The sequence below is a fragment of the Nothobranchius furzeri genome, chromosome 1, assembly GCF_043380555.1.
Source record: "Nothobranchius furzeri strain GRZ-AD chromosome 1, NfurGRZ-RIMD1, whole genome shotgun sequence".
Classification (NCBI taxonomy): Eukaryota; Metazoa; Chordata; class Actinopteri; order Cyprinodontiformes; family Nothobranchiidae; genus Nothobranchius; species Nothobranchius furzeri.
The window spans coordinates 89,919,103-89,939,929 of NC_091741.1; the positions used below are offsets into that span (position 1 = coordinate 89,919,103).

The 20,827-nt window shown below is 40.3% G+C and overlaps 2 protein-coding genes across 2 annotated transcripts; both read right to left on the minus strand.

Moving 5' to 3' along the window:
- Positions 1–2,457: 2,457 nt before the first annotated feature.
- LOC139070731 (flagellar attachment zone protein 1-like) lies at positions 2,458–3,744 on the minus strand. The gene is made up of 2 exons (XM_070553474.1): positions 3,337–3,744; positions 2,458–3,213 (listed from the first exon to the last, which is right to left on the minus strand). Exons 1-2 carry the CDS (start codon positions 3,742–3,744, stop codon positions 2,458–2,460), a joined length of 1,164 nt encoding a protein of 387 aa, XP_070409575.1.
- A 5,255-nt stretch (positions 3,745–8,999) lies between these two features.
- LOC129163642 (uncharacterized) lies at positions 9,000–18,317 on the minus strand. Its single transcript, XM_054741632.2, has 14 exons — positions 16,671–18,317; positions 16,195–16,284; positions 15,683–16,063; positions 15,496–15,597; positions 15,162–15,394; positions 14,905–15,083; positions 14,724–14,817; positions 14,300–14,638; positions 14,100–14,217; positions 11,979–12,070; positions 11,791–11,905; positions 11,403–11,675; positions 9,807–9,983; positions 9,000–9,733 (listed from the first exon to the last, which is right to left on the minus strand). Exons 1-14 carry the CDS (start codon positions 16,885–16,887, stop codon positions 9,522–9,524), a joined length of 2,622 nt encoding a protein of 873 aa, XP_054597607.1. The 5' UTR covers positions 16,888–18,317; the 3' UTR covers positions 9,000–9,521.
- Between the last annotated feature and the right edge of the window lie 2,510 nt (positions 18,318–20,827).

The window sequence follows — 20,827 nt, forward strand, 5'->3', positions numbered from 1 at the left end:
GGGCACTGTCTCGCCACCCTCCAGACCCCCAGAATAAGACAGCAACAAAGCCGCATCCAGGCCTGTGGATGGGCCTCAAAAGTTAAAAAAAACCGCAATGCTGGCCGAATTCTGGGTTCAGCAGAGCTTTCTGTGAGTTTATATGACAGTACTGCGGTGAGAATAGTTAAGGGGGAATTTTGAAAAGTGAGAGTACATTTTTTTATAATTGTAATATGTTGTTTTCTTTTAGGTCCTAAAACTACAGGAGCTCGGGATGTGCCCTGTTCTGTTTGTGGGAAAGCAGGGCAGGAATGGTCAGTTGACAGCGGATTTGCTCCAACATTTCCCAGATTTGGACTCTGTGGGCCAGGACATTCTGAGGAAAATGAAGAAGCTCTACGAGCATCTTCTGAAAAGTGAGATGACTTGTCTTTTTTTTTAATTTATTTCCCTATAACTAAAGTGTACTTTAAATAAACGTACAATGTGAGTTACAGTCGCTATGTTTCTTAGACTTTGACAACAATATGATAAAAATTTAGTAACACTATTTTAGTAAGCCAAGATTAAAATGTAGCTTGATCAGTTTTAGTTAAGTTAGGCTCTGCAGCAGCCTCTTAATCACAAGCGTGCTGGATAACGGCCCTCAAGGGCCAGGCTTGCCCACCCCTGTTCTAGCGCATGTGGGGTTGTCAGGAGAGACACTAGTGATGCTGAACAAAAACTGAGCAAAATAATCCCATTGTTGTACAAACTGTCAGAACTTTGCTCATGACATGACAAATCAAAGGTCTGCATGAGGCTTTTACTCACAGACATCCTCTACCTCACTGTGCTCAGTCACGCTCATGCTGCTGTCCACTCTCCTCCTACAGAACGTCGTTGCCATGGCGTACCATCTTTGGACATTTAACTCTATAACTCTGTATTTCCTTGCTGCCTGACAGCTGTTTGATGGCTCTGCTGCATTGACCGCCATCATCTTAAAATTAATGTCAAAAGTCTGGTTCAGTAGTCTGATCATTTGCCCCACTTTTGATCCGCTCACCTCTGGACTGTTCCGTCTTTACCAAAAGCCTGCGCCGTTTGCTGTTGCAGTCTTGTAATGATCCAAAACAACTATCAGCATCTGTCACAGTTTAGACCCCAATCAAAGGTTGATCTCACATTTTTGCATTATTTTCAACCCAAAAAAAAATGTTGTCCTATACTTGGGTCAATACAGTATTTTGTGGGATTATTTATTTTTGAAACCCCATATAGTTAGTACATATTTACCCCACCTTTGCAATAGTGTTTTTCTGCGTACCTACATCCACATTTTGGGACTGCCTCTGTTCTTGTTGCTGTGGCACACTTACTGCCCATTGGCTACTGGTTGCTATGCTCTCTCTCTATGGTTCTGGGAAGGGCTGGGCAATAAATAGAAAATTTATCGTTGTCGAAATTTCTGTGAGGGAAAGCTGGAGCATGAGATCGATAGGCGGATTGGTGCTGCATCTGCGTTGCACCGGTCTGTCGTGGTGAAGAGAGAGCTGAGTCAGAAGGCGAAGCTCTCGATTTACCGGTCGATCTACGTTCCTACCCTCACCTATGGTCACGAGCTTTGGGTAGTGACCGAAAGAAAGAGATCGCGGATTCAAGCGGCCCAAATGAGTTTTCTCCGCAGAGTGGATGGGCTCTCCCTTAGAGATAGGGTGAAAAGCTTGGTCATCCAGGAGGGGCTCAGAGTAGACCCGCTGCTCCTCCACATCGAGAGGAGCCAGTTGAGGTGGCTCGGGCATCTGATTAGGATGCTTCCTGGACACCTCCCTGGTGAGGTTTTCTGGCTCATTCAACTGGGAGGAGACCTAAAGAAAGACCCAGAACACACTGGAGGGACTCTGTCTCTCACCTAGCATGGGAACGACTTGGGATTCCCCCGGAAAAGCCGGCCCAAGTGGCTGGTGAGAGGGAAGTCTGGGCCTCGTTCATGCAAATGAATTACTGCCCCAAATACTGAGGTTATATTCATTATTATACTTATCTGAGGTCCAATATTTCTCTATTCCAAATCCTTGTTTTCTTCATTTATTGTAATTTTATATTATTGTTATATTTAGACTTTGAATGTAAAAAGTATCTAACATAAATTAGTTTCACCTCTTTGGTTGAATTACTGAAATCTGTGAACTTTCACCTGTATAATTGTTATCAAAAATCTTATTTTAAATCAAATGCTATTTTTCCAGTTATTAGGAGAAATTATAGTATATATTAATACATTTCCATAAAAAACATGGGATTAGGTGCTCGCCTCCATTTTCTTTTCAACACTATAGGATTATGTAATAAATATATTGAGTAACCCAGAAATAATATTAAGTTTCTGACAATGTAACTTTGTTGGTCAGAGCTTATCGTAATTTATTTCTTTGCTTTGTGTTTCAGGGTTATTTGTTCCTCAATTGCTGCAACCGTCTACTTCAGTGGCTCTTATTCCCCCCGTCGTTCACGCAGCACCAGAGCAAGAATTTGTGCTTCATCTGACAGCTGTTGACCCTCTTCCTTCATCCTCTCACCCTCAGCCTGCAACAAACACTCTTCCATCATCCTCTCACCCTCAGCCTGCACCACACACTCTTCCTTCATCCTCTCACCCTCAGCCTGCAACAAACACTCTTCCATCATCCTCTCACCCTCAGCCTGCAACAAACACTCTTCCATCATCCTCTCACCCTCATTCAGTACCACACACTCTTCCTTCATCCTCTCACCCTCAGCCTGCAACAAACACTCTTCCTTCATCCTCTCACCCTCAGCCTGCAACAAACACTCTTCCTTCATCCTCTCACTCTCTGTCTGCAACAAACACTCTTCCATCATCCTCTCACCCTCAGTCTGCACCAAACACTCTTCCATCATCCTCTCACTCTCAGTCTGCACCACACACTCTTCCATCATCCTCTCACCCTCAGCCTGCAACAAACACTCTTCCTTCATCCTCTCACCCTCAGCCTGCAACAAACACTCTTCCTTCATCCTCTCACCCTCAGCCTGCAACAAACACTCTTCCTTCATCCTCTCACTCTCTGTCTGCAACAAACACTCTTCCATCATCCTCTCACCCTCAGTCTGCACCAAACACTCTTCCATCATCCTCTCACTCTCAGTCTGCACCACACACTCTTCCTTCATCCTCTCACCCTCAGCCTGCAACAAACACTCTTCCATCATCCTCTCACCCTCAGTCTGCACCACACACTCTTCCTTCATCCTCTCACCCTCAGCCTGCAACAAACACTCTTCCATCATCCTCTCACCCTCAGCCTGCAACAAACACTCTTCCATCATCCTCTCACCCTCAGTCAGTACCACACACTCTTCCTTCATCCTCTCACCCTCAGCCTGCAACAAACACTCTTCCTTCATCCTCTCACTCTCTGTCTGCAACAAACACTCTTCCATCATCCTCTCACCCTCAGTCTGCACCAAACACTCTTCCATCATCCTCTCACTCTCAGTCTGCACCAAACACTCTTCCTTCATCCTCTCACCCTCAGCCTGCAACAAACACTCTTCCATCATCCTCTCACCCTCAGTCTGCACCACACACTCTTCCTTCACCCTCTCACCCTCAGCCTGCAACAAACACTCTTCCATCATCCTCTCACCCTCAGTCTGCACCACACAGTCTTCCTTCATTCTCTCACCCTCAGTCTGCACCACACAGTCTTCCTTCATCCTCTCACCCTCAGTCTGCACCACACAGTCTTCCTTCATCCTCTCACTCTCAGTCTGCAACAAACACTCAGCCTTTATCAACTATGCCTGTACTATCTTTGAATCACCCTTCCTCATCAACCCTCTCTTGTTCTGGTTCTGATCTGTGTTCCTCCTCCTCTTTTGTACTTTCTGCTCCAACTCCAGTTTGCACCCCTAATCCTGGTGGCTCTTCAAGAAAAAATAAAAGACCTCGAATGAAAGGTAAGATGTTTCCCTGTTTGACTTTGTTAAAACGGTTGCAGCTTTCAATTTTATTTTTTTTTATTTTTTATTTTTTAGAGTGCCGAAAACACAGGAGACAAACGGTGTTCTTGTATGAAGAGGTGGTGGACAAGAGAGTTATCAATGTAAGTTAAAAAGTAAACATTGTATTTACAGTCTTTTGCATTTTTCTTTCTAAGATATGAAGTGTCGAGCGTGCATTTCCAAATTACAGTTAAAAAGTAACCACAAAGTGTTGGTTGAACAACAAGTATAGAAAACACTTAAGACATAAGATGAAAAGGTAAGTCAATACGATGAAAAAATACAGCAAAGATGTCCAGAGCAACATTTTGACCAGACATTCAAAGGCACAATCCCAAATACTATGGGCCTTAGAAAACTAACACTTTGGAGAAGGGGCAGTTTTTTGTACGGCTGACATACAGCACAGGCTGAAAGTTTGGACACACTGAATTGGTTGTCTTTATTTTCATGACCATTTACATTGGGAGATTCTCACTGAAGGCATCAAAACTATGAATGAACACATGTGGAGTTATGTACTTAACCAAAAAAGGTGAATTAACTGATTTTTTTTTTTAATATTCTATTTGCTCCAAAATAGCCACCCTTTGCTCTGATTACTGATTTGCACACTCTTGGCATTCTCTTGATGAGCTTCAAGAGGTAGTCACCTGAAATGGTTTTCCAACAGTCTTGAAGGAGTTCCTAGAGGTGTTTAGCACTTGTTGCCCCCTTTGTAAATGCTCATGGTCATGAAGATAAAGAAAACACATTGAATGAGAAGGTGTGTCCAACCTTTTGGTCTGTACTGTACACAAACAACCATTCACTCTCACATTCAATAACTAGGGGCAACCTACACAGGCAAATCTTCCTAAATAAATCTGCTTGACTAACCACTGGCACAGTGGTCTAATTTCTGAAATATTTTCCAAGTTTTACAATATATTATGCAGTGACTGTATTACAGTATTATTTCTACAAAATGCTACGTCAGTAGTGGTGTAAATATTGATGACGCAACTGGGGGAACTGGAACAGGGCTCAGATGCCGTTGCGGCCCACTGACATCGCTCACATAACAGGCATTAAGCAGTGTGACAAAGTAAGAGAGTTGATACAAAACTCATGTCCTTTTTAATGGAGTATATTCTATTATTGCAGCAGTAATGAACAAAATGGGGCTAACAGCCTAGACGTAGGCCTAACATTAGCATAAATTTAGGTTTCTAAACTGGAGTCAGTCAATGCCTATGTGCTTGTCTCTCAGCAATGTGACACAGGGGCATCTCCCAAGAAAAACAACTGCACACAGACACATTAGGGAGCCAGTCGCGCAGATGACACCACAGATGTGCAGCTTTTCTCAAGTTTGATTCCTTTGACAATTTTCCTTGTAACAAAGATAAAGTGCACCCTTTACCAGCTTCAATGATCAGTAAAAACTAGTCTCGTCTCTCTTTTTTTCAGTATACTAGTGTAGACTGGTCTATTTTATTACTTACACCAAGATGGTAATGTGATTGTGCTTGCTTGCAACAAATTACTGATCAGATGTTGGGATCAATGGTATTAGGAATGACTGAACATCCTCTTACATCAGTTGAAAAACAGACACTTGTCCTAAAATACTTGCATATGAGCGGAAAAATCCAAAACTAATGAATGTCTTTATATTTTTTTTACAGAAGTCCTTATTAACTTTGTGAAACGCACTGGGGTTGATGTATGAGCTCCACTGAGTAATTGTTATTCCCAAATAACTGTGTTTCAGGGAAAAAATGAAGTCAAAATCAGATGGGCACCATGCACTACATGGTAAATTCAGTAGAAGCAATGTCTGGATATATTTAAAATTGTTGAAATCAAACATAATTTTAACCTTTTTTTTCTTTTTCCTCCTAGTGGCAAACAGTGGGATGATACCTGGGAGCCAGCTGAACAGTATATGAGTGTATTGTGAGCAGAGGTGGACAGTATTCTGTTTTTCTACAAATGTTTGTAAAACTTAAAAAAAGTGAATGTGTATGATGTGTGAGCCTTGTTATTTTTATAAGGTGGAATGTAAGTCAAGCATATTAAAAATTTTCATTCAAATAATGTCATTTTGGACAGTATGGTGGTTAATTTGGGTTTTATACACTAAGATTTATTGACGTTTAAATATATTAATATATGTGTGTGTGTGTGTATCTACATATATATATAAATATATACGTGTGTATATGTATATATATATATATATATATATATATATATATATATAATATATATTATATATACACAGCTGTCTGTAAGCATTTATAATGCATTTACAAAATACAAAGGTCTTTACACACATACACAGACAAAAAACAGGGTTGCTTTTGGGACTAATGTACAAGGCAGGTGAGAATGTTTTTTTTTTCCAGGTCTTCAGATGTGGATATGAATCTAACCTGTGATTTGCATTCAGCTTCTGATGGTCCATTACACCCTTCAAACAATACAGCAGAAACTGGTTAGGAAACAAAAAATGCAGTTTCTCATCAATTCTAACTCAGCATCAACTAAAACATAATGTATCCACAACACAGGCATCATCTCAACTACACGATTCATATTGTTAACCTGTTATAAGAACAAAACTCCTTCATGCTGTGCATGTGGTAACTTTGAGTTTGAGCTTCAGCTTAGAGTAGGTACTATCCAGTGGGGTGTGAAAGTTTTGGCAGCATAATTAATCATCTTGAGTTATCTTTATAAATCTATGGTTGTTATGAAAAAAAATTACATTGGTTATATATATCATATAGGAGGCAGTCATATTTAAGATATTAAGTGAGGTTTATAGGATTAACAGAAAGCATGCAGTAACTTTTTAAACTAAATTAGGCAGCTACAGTAATGTTGGCACTGTTGTCATTTTGTATATTACAGAATCTTTAGAAATAATTAGTGAAGTTCAGCATTGGTTTGGTAAGTTCAGTGACCCTTGACCTCCATACACAAGTGAATCTAGTTATGAGAGAGTATTTAAGGGGCCAATTGTAAGTTTCCCTCCTCTGAATATTGTCTGAAGAGCAGCAACATGGGGTTTCTAAACAACTCACATGACCTGAAAACAGATTGTTCACCATCATGGTTTAGGGGAAGGATACAGAAAGCTGTCTCAGAGATTCCAGCTGTTTCTTTCTACAGTCAAGAACATATTGAGGAAATGGAAGACCACAGGCACAGTTAAAGTGACAGACCAAGAAAAATCTCAGATAAACAGAAGAGAAGAAGGGTGAGAACAGTCAGAGTCAACCCACAGAACAGCACCAAATACCTACAACATCATCTTGCTGCAGATGGAGTTTGCATCGTTCAACTCTTTGGTACAGTTTACACAAGGAGATGCTGTATGTGAGAGTGATGCAGAGGAAGCCTTTTGTCCACCCACAGCACAAATGGCTGCATCGGGTATGCTTAAGCACATTTGGACAATTCAGCTCTGTACTGATGGAACAAATATTGAGGTATTTGGGCATGACAAGGGGCGTTATACATGGAAGAAAAAAAATCTTAGCATTACACGAAAAACACATGATACCTCCAGTAAAATATGATCATTTGATTCTCAATAGAAACATAATCAAGACTGCTAATCCCTCCACAAAACAGTGACATCTCTTTCTGTTTCCCATGGAAAAATTTATTTGGAGCTTTTCATCTAGCCTATAGGGTGCATTGTTTGAGGTAAGTCACATAATATGGTTAGATATGCCTATCAAGGTTTACATGACATAACAAGCTCACACAGAGTTCCACTCAAACACATTTCAGATCTGTAGCCCTCTGCCCAGCTGAACAATGGCCAAAAATGAAACACTTGACCTACAATGATAAGGACCGTAGCTTCAGCTCTGGGTAAATTACAGACATTGGACCACCATCTCAGGACAGTCCTTCCAGAGCACTAATATATATGTATGAATGACATATGTTAAAATGCCAAAAAAATACTTCAGCAAGCAGATGTCTGAAAATCAAACGAAGTCGAGGGAATCCAATTTTTTGTCCTGAAAATGTGAACTTCTGAACTGCTAAGCGTACAGGTTTGCTTGAGGGCTCTGTGGAAAGGTCTCGCTGAGCGGAGCACTACAGTCTAAATATTGTCTCTACGATTTTACATTGTATGGCTGGAGTGCGCTAAAAACCTTTTTTTGCAACTTGTTCAGCCCCATAACTCTGCCCCTGAAAGGCGTGCAGGGATGATACATCAATAGAAAGCTGTCACTAAGATGTATAATATATGTGAGCCTCCTGTAGGTAGTGTTCTTACTTAGCTATGAACTCAATTTTCTTTTCTTTTTTTTCAGTTGCTAGAAAAAAAATCCAAAAGTGCCCAAAATAGGCAGATACAATTGTGTGTCAGCACTGTGCTGTAGGGTAGGAGTTAGTTTTGATGACAGTATCAAGTGGCCTATCTAGCTTGAGCGAGTTGTTGTTTTCCAGGTGCACATTGGTATACATAACTTCAGTTGTTAATGTGATTGGCTAAAGACAATTTACTAGCCCAATCAGTGTATTAGTCATTTTTTTGTTCTGTGGGAGGAAGCCAGAGCACCTGGAGGGAACCCACACTTGCATTGAGAGCCAAATTTTACTGTTCCAAATTTTGTCCTTGATTTGTTTTTGCCCATTTTGTTTGACTGTGGAATCCCCTCAGATATTCTGAAAGCTCTACAGGGTTCTTCAGGGAGTATATTTTATAGTTAAATGTTTCTTTTGGCAGAGCGCATTTTCCCTCAGCCATCTTCCAAACTAGGGACTTTTCCATCCACATGAATCTAAAAGCAGTTTTTAAAGTCATATAAAGGTGTGGCAAAGATGTTTAGTTTACAGTGTTTGGTAATTAAACTGGGGGCTTTGCCACTCCAACATTTAGTAGCTCACACAATCAAAATGCATTTGCCATAATCTTTTCTAAAGCCCTTTCACACTAATAGTATTATTTGAAATATCCACAATTAAAAATTGGAAATGAAAAAACACAAGTAGAAATTATATAAATGTTTATTGCAGAACATCTTATTTAGCAGGCATTGTGTTATAGTGCAACTTCATTTTAAATGTACAGTATTGTTCAAAACAAACGCAATGTGACTAAAAAAATTAAGCCAAAAAATCAAAATCATAGTTTTATTTACATTTTTCTTTCCGATTACAGAATGACAGTCCATGTTATATCATTAATCCCAGCATTAAGTTACATAAAATGGAAGAGAAGCTAAAATGTAAGCTGTACATAAATTTTTTTTTGTGTTTCTGCACGTGTCATTACAAACTGAAATTAGTACTGTATAACCACATTTCTCAATGTGAATTTGCTTTCTCGTGAATCTGCAGGTTTAAGGGAGCCAAATTTAAGACTTTTTAAGACCTTTTTAAGGACCCGCGAATACCCTGTATCAGCTAAAAACACTTTCAGAGAAACGCTTCACATTTGCGTAACATTGTCGGCCAACTTCTGGGTGCAATACAAGTAGGCTGTGCTTTTATAACATACGCATTTTGCGATCTCATAACATATCATCAGACATGTCAGAGTCACTGTCAGAGTTGTCTGAAAAGCTTTGGAGGATATTGCTCGTCTCTGCTTGACTGAAAACTTTTAAGTAGCAGCTCCTTGCATGTGCCACAGCTTTTCTGGTGTTCTGCCTTTTCCTAAGAAGTAGGCTTTGAAGACCTTTTAACACCTCAACTGGTAGGCCCCACAGTGAAGTAGCAGTACCTGGCAAAAAAAAAGCATATTAGTAACCCTGTCATCAGTAATACCCATTTTCAGATTGGACTTAAGAACATACTTTTGAGAGCAGCATTTGAAACTTCCTCAGAAAGCTCCTTCAGGGAATCCATTTGATGCAGAAGGTACTTCCAGTGTTGGTTCATCTCTGCCATGAGAATCTTCTTCTCCTCTTGCAGTCTTTTCACTGCCATGACAAGGTCAAAGGCTCTTCTTTTTGTCCTGAGATCTACAGAGCCTGCATTCAGTTAAAAGATACAAATCAAAATTAGGAACAAAAAAAACTGAACTGAAATGGGTTTGTGCAATCAAGCCATTAGGGTTCAAACAATCTGTACAAGCCATGGCTAACTTTACAACATGCTCCTTGAAAATAGATTACCAACAGTTTTGTAAAGGAAGGTTTAAGGCATATCACCCAGTACTATTATTTGAAATCACTGGAAAAATATAGTTAAACAATATGGCACTCCTTAGCCTAACTGACTAGCAAACCTTTACGACCTGAAATCCTCTTTAAATCTAATTTAAAACCGCAGAAAAAATGTATATATAGGATTTTGAATAAAGAAATGTTGGACCTCAGAAAAGTATTATACATATGTACTCAGTACTTGTCTGGGGCACCACTTGCATGACTTACTGACTCAAAGCAGCGTGGCATGAATGCTATCAGCCTGTATTATTGCTGAGGTGTTATGGAGGACCAAGACGCATTTATAACAGCCTTCAGTTGTTCTGAATCATTGACTCTCATTTTTCTCTTAGGGCTAACCCATAGATTCTCTAAGGTCAAGTTAAAGTCCCATTAGTTGTCACACACACTGATGTGTGTGCGAAATTTGTTCTCTGCATTTGACACATCCCCTGGGAGAGCGGTGAGCTGCAGACACAGCCACGCTCAGGAACTATTTGGTGGTTTAACCCCCCAATCAAACCCCTTAATGCTGAGTGTGAAGCTGGGAGGCGTTGGGGTACAGGTCACGCTACTTTGCTGGACAATGAAGTCAGCATCTCCATAAAGGTCTGCAAAAGGAAGAATGAAGTGCTCCAAAATTTTCTGGTGGAAGACTGCATTGACTTTGGACTTAAATCACAATGGACAAACACCAGCAGATGACATGGTTCCCAAAATCCCTCAGCACTTCAAGCATCTGCAATTCTTCCAGACTCAGGGAACTTGTCTTCCAAATGAGATGCTAAATTGTCTCATCAGAAAGTAGGATTTTGGAACACTGTTGACATTGTTGTTCAGGAGCAACTTAACAAAAGGAATAGAACATTTGAGGCACATGTCCAGCATTTGTCTGTGTGTGGTGGCTCTTGATGCACTAACTCTAGCCTCAGTCCAGTTCTTGTGAAGGTCCTCATCAACTTTCCAATGGCCTTTCCAGACAACTCTCTCCAGGGTTTCAATGTATCTGCTTTGATTCATAACTGGCATAAAATCAAAATGAATTTGCAATGAACTTTGGAGGCTTTCACTACTTATGCAGGGATTCAATGATTATTTTCTTCAAAACTGCCTGATTGTGATTCCTACTGAAACAGACTGAGAGCCCATTTCATGGCTAAGGAATCTTTAGCAGGTGTTTTTGGATAATAAGCTGATTTGAGCAGTTTTCACAGCTGTTTTTGGAGATGCACAAGTACGTACCACTTTGAAACTCTTGCCATGGCCATGCTGTATCTTCAGACAGTATGGTTTCTATGCACAGGCACTCATTGCTTGGAACCATTTTGTTATACTCGTCGACCACTGACGTCAGGATTCTTTTCTCCTCTCTGATTTTGTGGCGACCCCTGGCTCGGCCTTTACTGCCATCTGTGTCTTTGTACAGACGTTGTGAACGCCTTTTGATGCTTGCCACAAGCCCCTCAATCTTACTTCCAAGATTAACTGCAGCTTCATCAGTCTTGTTGGATGTCTCTGTAGAAAAAGCATGGAAGTTGGTAACTGCACACTGACATACCTATGTATGTAAAAAATATATAGTACACCATGCATTATAATTATTAGGTAATTATAATATTATCATATCTACCTTCTGCCCACTCCTTCACATCAGTTACCCACTCCTCCAACTGCTTGTCAGTTACACCCCACTCGGATTTTTGGGACTCCAGTGTTTCAAGCTGACTCTCGAGAGTACTTGTGGTCTACAAGTAAAAACTGATATTGAATTTAACATACATAAACTATTCATAGAGGACAAATTGATGCCATTATTACTTTCAAATATCTGTGAGACAGGAAGACAGCCAAATTGGAGGTCTTTTGCTGATTCCAGCGCATGGCCATTAATGTCAGCATGTCTGAACGTCCTGCAACAGAAGGGAGGCTGCAATCATTTTCAATACAATGCAGTATACAATACACAGTTTTGTGTAGACCAAATAAACCCGACAGATTAGAATTTGCCTTACAAATTATTTTGAAAAAGACAGCCCAGTTTTGAAATTGCCTTCTATGTATTCGTATGTACCAGTCTTTAAGAATGTTGGAGAGAAGTATGAAGAAGGTTTGGAAAAGCCCTGGATCTAAAGCACAACATACATGTGAAACATGATGGAGGCAGTGATTACATGGGCATGCGTTGCCTCCAGTGGTACTGGAAGCCCTGTTGCAACCCGAACAGGCCTAGGAAACCCTGATGGGATGAACACAGCAAATAGATTGGGAGGGAAAAAACCAGAAGGCTCAAAACAATAATAAACCTTTTTGTAATAAAAAAGTTTATTACAAAAAGTGTCCCAACCAAGATTAAAAACTCTCTAGTTGGGAGAAGACTTACCTAAGGTAAACAATGAAAAATAGAATAAAATAAAAACTAAGCAACTCAAAAAATATTCATAACTACTCTGAATTAAATTAAACTATCTTACCCAGGGTCAGTAGTTCATAAGGGAGAGACTAAATAGAGTCTAAACCAAACATTTGCAACTCAAATCCTCAAAAAAGGCTTAAGACTGAGATAAGTAACAAAATGATTTAGGATCATTAACACTGAGTCAATCTCCAACTGCAGCAATATCCCAATCCAAGTTTATCTCAGGGCCTTATGTCTTAGTGTGCAGCAAACTCCTGCTATCTGGTTCAGGTAACTCTTCTTGTTTACCTCTCAAAATCTTCCTTAGAGCTCTCTTGCTACATTTCTAGCCCCTCTGCTTTATCTCTATGCCTGTTTCTCCTCATCTGGCTACAAAAAAACCTGTCCTGAATAGGCTGCGGCTGAAGGGAGTTCAGGGAATGTCGCTCTTCATGGTGCTGAATGGAAGAACCCTAGCAGGTACGGTGTAGTGGAGTTGTCAGACTGGTGGTAAAACCAGGGGCCGTAGCAAGCAGTAGAGTATTTTGGTCATTTAACAAAATACACACATTAAGTGAACATGTAAATGTAAATGTAGGTTCGGGAGCAGGACCACGACTCAACTACATCTCATAAACACCTCTACTTCAAGGTTTACCACATCTCAGCCACATTTGCTATCTTCACAAACATCTCCAGCTGTTTGTCTGTGTTCTCTCAACCACCCTCCCTTCAGGTTTATGTTTTTGTCTTCCAGTCTCCAGCTGCTCTCAAGTAGACTGTAGTAGGGGGGTCTCCAGTCAGCCGGCTATGCTATTCAGATACGGAACCCCCATCCTGAGTCTGCTCATAGCCATCACCTTCCACACCTTCATCCATCACTGTGCGTTTTTATAAAGAACATTTCAGGCCCTTCATCCGTGGTCCTTGCTAGTGAAATACTATACATTTATACTAGATCTACAGTATCTCACAAAAGTGAGTACACCCCTTACATTTTGGTTAGACAAGGCACACTGGACAGCAAATTTACACAAGTTGTACACCGACTAATTGCATATTGTCATATGTTCTGATATTTCCCATAAACAGTTAAAATTACATATTTACAAAAACGTGAGAGGTGTACTCACTTTTGTGAGATACTGTAAGAATATTAAAAGAGAGATGCACCAACCAGCCTTTTCAGTCCTGATATCGATATTTGGGCTTTTTGGATCAGTTGATACCTGATATCCACCAATACTAATGCAAACATTAAAACATTGTTATATAACACATAATAAACCTCTAACATGATATAACTTGGGACAGAAAATAACTCATAATGTGGAAATAATTTGTCAGTGGCAGTGTAAAAAGTTATGTAGTTCGCCACATTATTGCTCTGCTCATTATTTGGATAAAGTGAAGTAAATTATATAATCCGGTATCAGCCATGTTCACCTCTCCACAAATCCAGCTACAAAGCCTGGATCGGCAACAACATCCAATACAGTACTGGTATCGGTGCATCCCTAATTAGAAATACCATGTTTTCATACCTGCTTTTGACATATGCTTCGTGGTGACTGCAATGCGAGACAGGAAGGCATTGACCTGCTCCACTTCTTCACCCAGAGTTAACCCCGCCCCTTCCTGATATGCTCCACTCCATTTCACCTGTTTCAAAAAGAAACTATGTAGAAACTTTTCACCTCTGACAATGATTTTTACAAACACACAGTATAATCATTTCACTCACTTCACATTGGAAGTTATGGGCTTTGGCATGAAACACAGAGAGGAATGGCTTCATATCAAGAAGAGGCTGTAGCTCTGGGCAGCTTTTGGCCAGCCTCTGGAGGTAAGGCCAATATTTGCAGGTCACATCCATGCAAAAAAACCTGCTGTTGGGCAGCTTTTGTTGCAAGTACAGGGGATACGCAAAAATTTCTCCCCTGTACATATTAAGGGCCCGCAGCAGCACTCCATGCCGGCACACTGCAAGCTCAAGGCCCTCCTCATCAAGCTTGCTGGTAGACCTTAAGGAGGTTTCTCTGGCCGCCTGCCACTGACCACCACATTTACCTTTCCCAGACACCTAAATTTAACAGGATGAAAATATTAGAGCCTACCTCTACGTTACGATATTTTACATTTATACAGTAATTACAGTCCCATCTTACATGTTTTGCCTTGCTTTGAATGTGGTCCACAAATTGTGTAACGTCCTCATCGTCAGCAATAAAGACACCCTCAAAGATGGCCTTTTCCTCACATCTGTAAAAAGCAGAAATGTAAATCTATAATTAACTAAGACCTGTGATTTGTAATGTGTTTGATCTTTATGCTGACATTTTATTGTACCTGGCAGAATTATTAAAACGATAATGTTTGCGGTTTCCATCAACAGAGACCGCAAGCATCTCTGGGCTGCAGGCAGGACAGGCAAAGGGCTCGGATTTGCAGTGGCTGTCAACTTCATATCTCACAGCCTCCCACTCAAAAAAACTTCTCATGAAGCTGTCTGCTGAGATCTTTCCAGTCTATTAAAAACATTTAAGAAAACATAAAAGAACTCTATTTCATACACTGTTGAGATAATTAAAAAAATATATACTCACACGACCAAAGCGAACGGTTCTTAGATCCAGCATTCTTATAAATGCCTGACAAGACAATCCGGGCGCTACCATTTTCATTTCTTCAAATGTGAAGAAAATATCACATGCAAAGATTGTTTCATAGTGCATGGTAGCTGGCCAGAAGTCATTTTTTATCAGGTCTTCAATCAAAGCAGTCCATGTGGCATTGCACATCCCACAGGTCAGCTTTGGGATATTGAGGTCATGACGTCCTTTAAGAAAACATAAATGCAACATGAATTTCACATATTTTCTATTGTCAGATCACAAACACAATAGAAAAATATTTTGATGCACAACAATATACTTGTACCGTTCATAGTGATCACAGCCACAACCTTTCCGGCACTGAGCTTCAAGTACTCAGCTGGACAGCTGCAGATTTTGGAAGGGACTTCTAGAGGTACAACTCGTTCTAGAAAAAATAAGTTCATGTTATATATGTAAATACTAACAAACTGTGTGCACAATAACAGCATGTATGCTCAAAAAGAACTCACCACAATGACAAAGAGCTTCATTTATAATAACTTTGGTTGGGGGCAATGGCTCAAAGAATCCTCCTATAGTGGCCTCTCTATTGTGGAATGGATGTTGGCTGTGTGCATTTAAATCACATTCTCCACAGAGGAACGGCCGTGGACGACAATCCCGACACCGGATAGCAGCTGCATTGCTTTGACACTCCTGGCATAAGTTGGGTTCCACCTTCTCCTTTGATATCAGGGTATTGACTAAATAAGGCCTCACAGATCTCCAGTTTTCCAGCTCTTTCATTTTCCTTAAGCCCCAGTTTGCTGATGTCACAGTGGGAACCACTGGGGATACTTCTTCAGTCTCAACATCAGCAAATGAATGCTGGAGGTCCCGCATGAACTCGTCTGATGAAATTAGAGAACAAATGATGTTCACTGTTCAGATAATGTTTAAAATTGATCTGATTTTATACATATACTAATACACAAATCAAACATATGAAATAACACTAGTGGATAAAGAAAGAAAAACATACCACATGTCTCAGGAGCAAAGACAACATCAGGAGCTGAGACAGGAGCTGAGACGGGAGCTGAGACCGTGTCAATCAACAGACTGTGACCAGCTGTTATCAAAATAAAAATACTAATGATACTCATATAATGAAACAAAAATTTTCTGAACATTACCAGCACATTATAGTGATCAATAAAATTATATAGAAGGTTGACAAAAAATTTTGTTTGCAAAGCATTGTTATAAGCCTTTGGATAGGGTTAGGTTGAGTTTAGTTATATTTAACCCTCCCACTGTCTTCATGGGTGACCCCGCCAGGAAAGTTGACCATTGAGTATTGATGGTTTATCATCGGCACGTCGTATTTATCAGCACTACCTCACCCCTGCCACGTGGACCTCAAGGGATAAACCATCAATCCTGCTCAATGGTCAACTTTCCTGGCGGGGTCACCCATGAAGACAGTGGGAGGGTTAAGGAAAGAACAATGCTCACCCTGAGTGCACTGGTTCCTTAGTGCCCGTGGTCTCCTGTGGATGAGGTTTCCACCACTGTTTCTCTTCTTCCACCTCACTGTTGGCATCGGTGCTGCAATTGGTATTGCAGTTTTCTCATTTTGCAGCTGACTGAGGAAGTCATCGGCGTCTTTTAGGTCCTCAGTGACCTCACCCTCAACACTCTGCAGTAAATCCTGCAGCTCACTCTCACTCATTGTTAATGAGGAATACCTCTCTCTCTCTCTCTCTCTCTCTCTCTCTCTCTCTCACACACACACACACACACACACACACACACACACACACACACACACACACACACACACACGAATGCACACAGGCTATATTTCCCACACAGACAGAACAACAATTACAGTAAACAAACTAAACAGTCAGACACAGAAGACGAAACCAAAGGAAAACAAGTGTGACAAACAGAAGACAAATTACGAAAAACAGACGTGGCTCTAAAAAGTGCCTTTGTGTTGATGAAAAGTTGGGGTTCAGATAGATCAAAATGACAGCAGCTGTTGAAAGAGAAAACAAATGTCGGTTGCACATCAAAGTCTGACACGGTAAAATTTTGCATAGCTTAGTTTACATGTTATCTGGATTTTCTTTAAATACCTTTTTCTTAAAATGTGATTGAAAATTATACACGCGTATTTATAAAGTGTACATATAATGATAAGAACGGCATTTCAAAGTGTTTTTGTGTAATCAATCATAACGGATTAGAAAATGTTCTACTTACCGAAAGGAGAGTAAACGGAAAGACCGGAAGACCAGTTTACGCGGGACCTGTCGCATTCTATCACGTGATATAAGCACGTTTGTAAATAATTGTGTATTTAGATTGAAAATGTATTTAGATGAAAAATAATTATATTATATGTAGCGCTATATTACAACAGTCAATAAATAAATTGTTTTGGTTAAAAAAGGAGCCTAAGTCACGCCCATCTACTTCCGGACCATGGGTGCCTGGAAAAACGAAAACAAAAATTGTGAACTACTATTGCAATCACTTTAAAATGTATTACTGTACTGTAACAAATATTTGAGATTTAAAATTTAACAACCGAGTGGGTTACAGAGCTGTCAGAAACAATAAAACTCGTTTCTTGACGTAAAACCAGCTTATTACTACTAAGTGCTTCTTCTCTGCCCGCAGCCGAGCATTGTGGGAAACGCAGTTTGTTATGCTTGCCATACCGCAACAAATAAGTTTATAAACACGGCTTATACTGACAAATAAATGAAAATTGTTGTCTCGAGCAGTTAAATAAACATGCCGGTGTTTTATAACTGTATTGTAAATAAATCGATTCTAATAGATGACGTAGATGACTCGTAGTTACGTTCAGAAGTCCACACAATTTATATAAATGTAAGCATAAGCTGCAGCAAAGTCCGTGTTTAAATGTGGCTCCACAGATGTCAGAAAAATACTCAAAGTTATCCAAATGATGGGGAAATATGCGTGTTCAGTGCAGCGCAAGAGAACATCCAAACTCGTCACTATGTCGCTGCACTGGGATTTGCATTAGAATCAACGGAGACTCCTTTTTGTCACATATATACGAAAAAGGACACTTTCTGCGTTGGTATCTGACGCAGAAAGTGAGTGACCAAGCGTTTGTTTCCGACGCTTAGGGTGTGAGAACGTGTTGCACACACACACACACATACCTAAGACAATTTAGAGACACCAACCAACATGACAGTCATGATTTTGAATTAGAAGGGGAAACCGGAGTACCCAGGTAGAACTCCTGCATGCACAGGGAGAAGAAGCAAACTCCATGCAGAAAGACCCCAGGCTGTGATTTGAACCTGGGACCTTCTTGCTACAGCGCTAACCTTTGCCACTGTGCAGCCCAATGTCATCCTTTTTACATTCTTATTATTATTCTACATAGTATTACCTTTTGTTATAGTAGAGTAAATACATAGCAAAATACTACTATATCTATTTTGTGTTAGCCTTGGCCCTGCTCAGATTAGGATTCCCTAAGGCCCTGATTTACTTTTCTCCAAACTGAGCAAACCAAAGCTCAGCGCTTTGGGCTTCCTGACAGGGTTGCGGAAGGCGCTTTACAAATAAAGCTTTGATTGATTGATTGATTGATTGATTGATTGATTGATTGAGCTCATTCAAAGACCTATTTTAAAGCAATGTCAGTGATCTCTCTACAAAACACAACTTACTGCTCTGGTGGAGAGCCCAATGGAGGCCAATGGAGTGCAATCTTGCTTCCCTGAGATGAGGGTGCTTGTATGCGTTTATAGAGTCAAGAAGGAATGGCCTGCAGATGCTTTTACATCACAACTAAATAAGAAAATCAAAACAAATTTCAAGCAGTAAGCAGTCTGGATCGCTTACATAAGTTGCACTTTCGTCTTTTGGTATTTTGCCTCATTGTGCCTTATTTAGCACTGTGGGCCTGTGAGGAAGGACACTTTGTTCCACTGTAAGCTCAACTTGAAGTTGAACTTACTAAGCAACACAATCATTCATATGTTTAGGAGTTATTCCTGAGGTAGCAGTCTGAAACAGTTAACACAACCGTGTTACAGAAAGCAAAATACTGTTTGACATTCTGACTCCAAGTTATGTCTATGTGACATCGCTTAACTGGAGCATTGACAATTATCCATCATTTTCATAGTGGGCGGCAGTGGCAGAGGAGTTAAAGAGGAACTTAACTCATATTTTAATACATTTATGTACTCTGGGGGAAAAGAAGCTCTGGTGAGTATGTTTCAGCATGGATGATTTAGCAAGAGGAGAAAGTGAAGACAAGATATGGAGTCTTATTTCCTGATGTTTGGACATCTCTCCTCTGATTGGCTAACAGCAATGCGGCTATATAGCTGACTTTGCTTGCTCTGCAACGTTGACATTTTACCTCCACAAAGAACTCAAGCTTGGAGGAGTTCTGCTATGTTGGTGAGTTGCTAATGCTAATGGTTAGCTTCTACTAGCCAATACACTCTCTTCTGTTTCCTGGATGCAACAATTGGAAAGGTTGGATGTCCAAAGAAAGTCCCACCTATTTTGCCTCTGATTGGCTGGAAGGGCTCTCCTATGATTGGCTGTTTCGTTTTGCAGCAACCTGCCATCCCTCGCTAAGTGTAAGCTGTCCTATAAAACTTATAGCTATAATAACCATTCTGTCCAGTTTTGCAAAATAGCTTTGTTCTTTTTCGTTCACTTTATATAAATCCTGAAAAACATAACATGTGAACTTATGGGTTGACTTTATTTATATATGTTGACTCTCAAGCATTGCAGTTATCTCATTAAAGCGGAGAATACCCTATTTCGGTGCAAGATATATGATTAATAATAAGAGTAAGGATGTTTGGATTGATCAACCACCGATCAAAAATAGTTGATTTCCATGAAAACAAGTGATTCATGCAATTCTCATCCGTGCTTTTTAGAGCCGATCACACCAACCTGTCACTCATACAGTGTAGCCGGCTCAGAGAAGAAGAAGAAAATATCTTTTCTATAGCACCTCTCAAGATAAAAATCACGAGGCGCTTCACAAAATAATGTAAAAATATAAAAAATAATTTAGAAAATAATTAAAAATATATTTAAAATGAGCAAAAAAATAGACAATTGTGATTAAAAATGTAAAGAAAGGGAGTGAATAGGAAAGAGGGAAATCAGTGGATCCTGAGGAAGGTGGAATAGGTGGGGAGAGCAGAATAAAGAGAGAGGGGTGATGAAGGTTACACAAAAGCCCGCCTGAACAAGTGAGTTTTCAGCAGTATTTTAAAGGAGACCACTGAGTCCACTGAACTCAGGCTCAGGGGGAGATAGTTCCAGAGTCTGGGGGCCACAGCAGCAAATGATCTGTCACCTTTGGTCTTTAGCCTGGTGCGCTGCACAACCAGTAGGCTTTGATCACTGGACCTCAGGGACCTGCTGGGGGTGTAGGGACTAAGAAGATCACCAATGTAAGATGGTGCTTGTCCATGGAAGGCCCTATAGACCAGAACCAGGATCTTGAAATGAACCCTGAAGTTGACTGGCAGCCAGTGAAGCTGGAGGAGAAGCGGGGTGATGTGAAGACTCTGTGCAACATCACATCTCTCTAGACTGTTCCTTTTGCACTACGCGTTAACACAGTGGCAAAA

Excerpts from the sequence above, each read along its gene's own strand:
- LOC129163642 (XM_054741632.2), bottom strand. The coding sequence starts at position 16,887 with ATGAGTGAGAGTGAGCTGCAGGATTTACTGCAGAGTGTTGAGGGTGAG. Across the intron at positions 16,064-16,194 it reads CTTTGCTCCTGAGACATGTG|ACGAGTTCATGCGGGACCTC; the intron begins GTATGTTTTTCT and ends TAATTTCATCAG. Across the intron at positions 15,395-15,495 it reads GGCTGTGATCACTATGAACG|GACGTCATGACCTCAATATC; the intron begins GTACAAGTATAT and ends GTTTTCTTAAAG.
- LOC139070731 (XM_070553474.1), bottom strand. The coding sequence starts at position 3,744 with ATGAAGGAAGACTGTGTGGTGCAGACTGAGGGTGAGAGGATGAAGGAA. Across the intron at positions 3,214-3,336 it reads GGATGAAGGAAGAGTGTGTG|ACTGAGGGTGAGAGGATGAT; the intron begins GTACTGACTGAG and ends TGTGTGGTGCAG.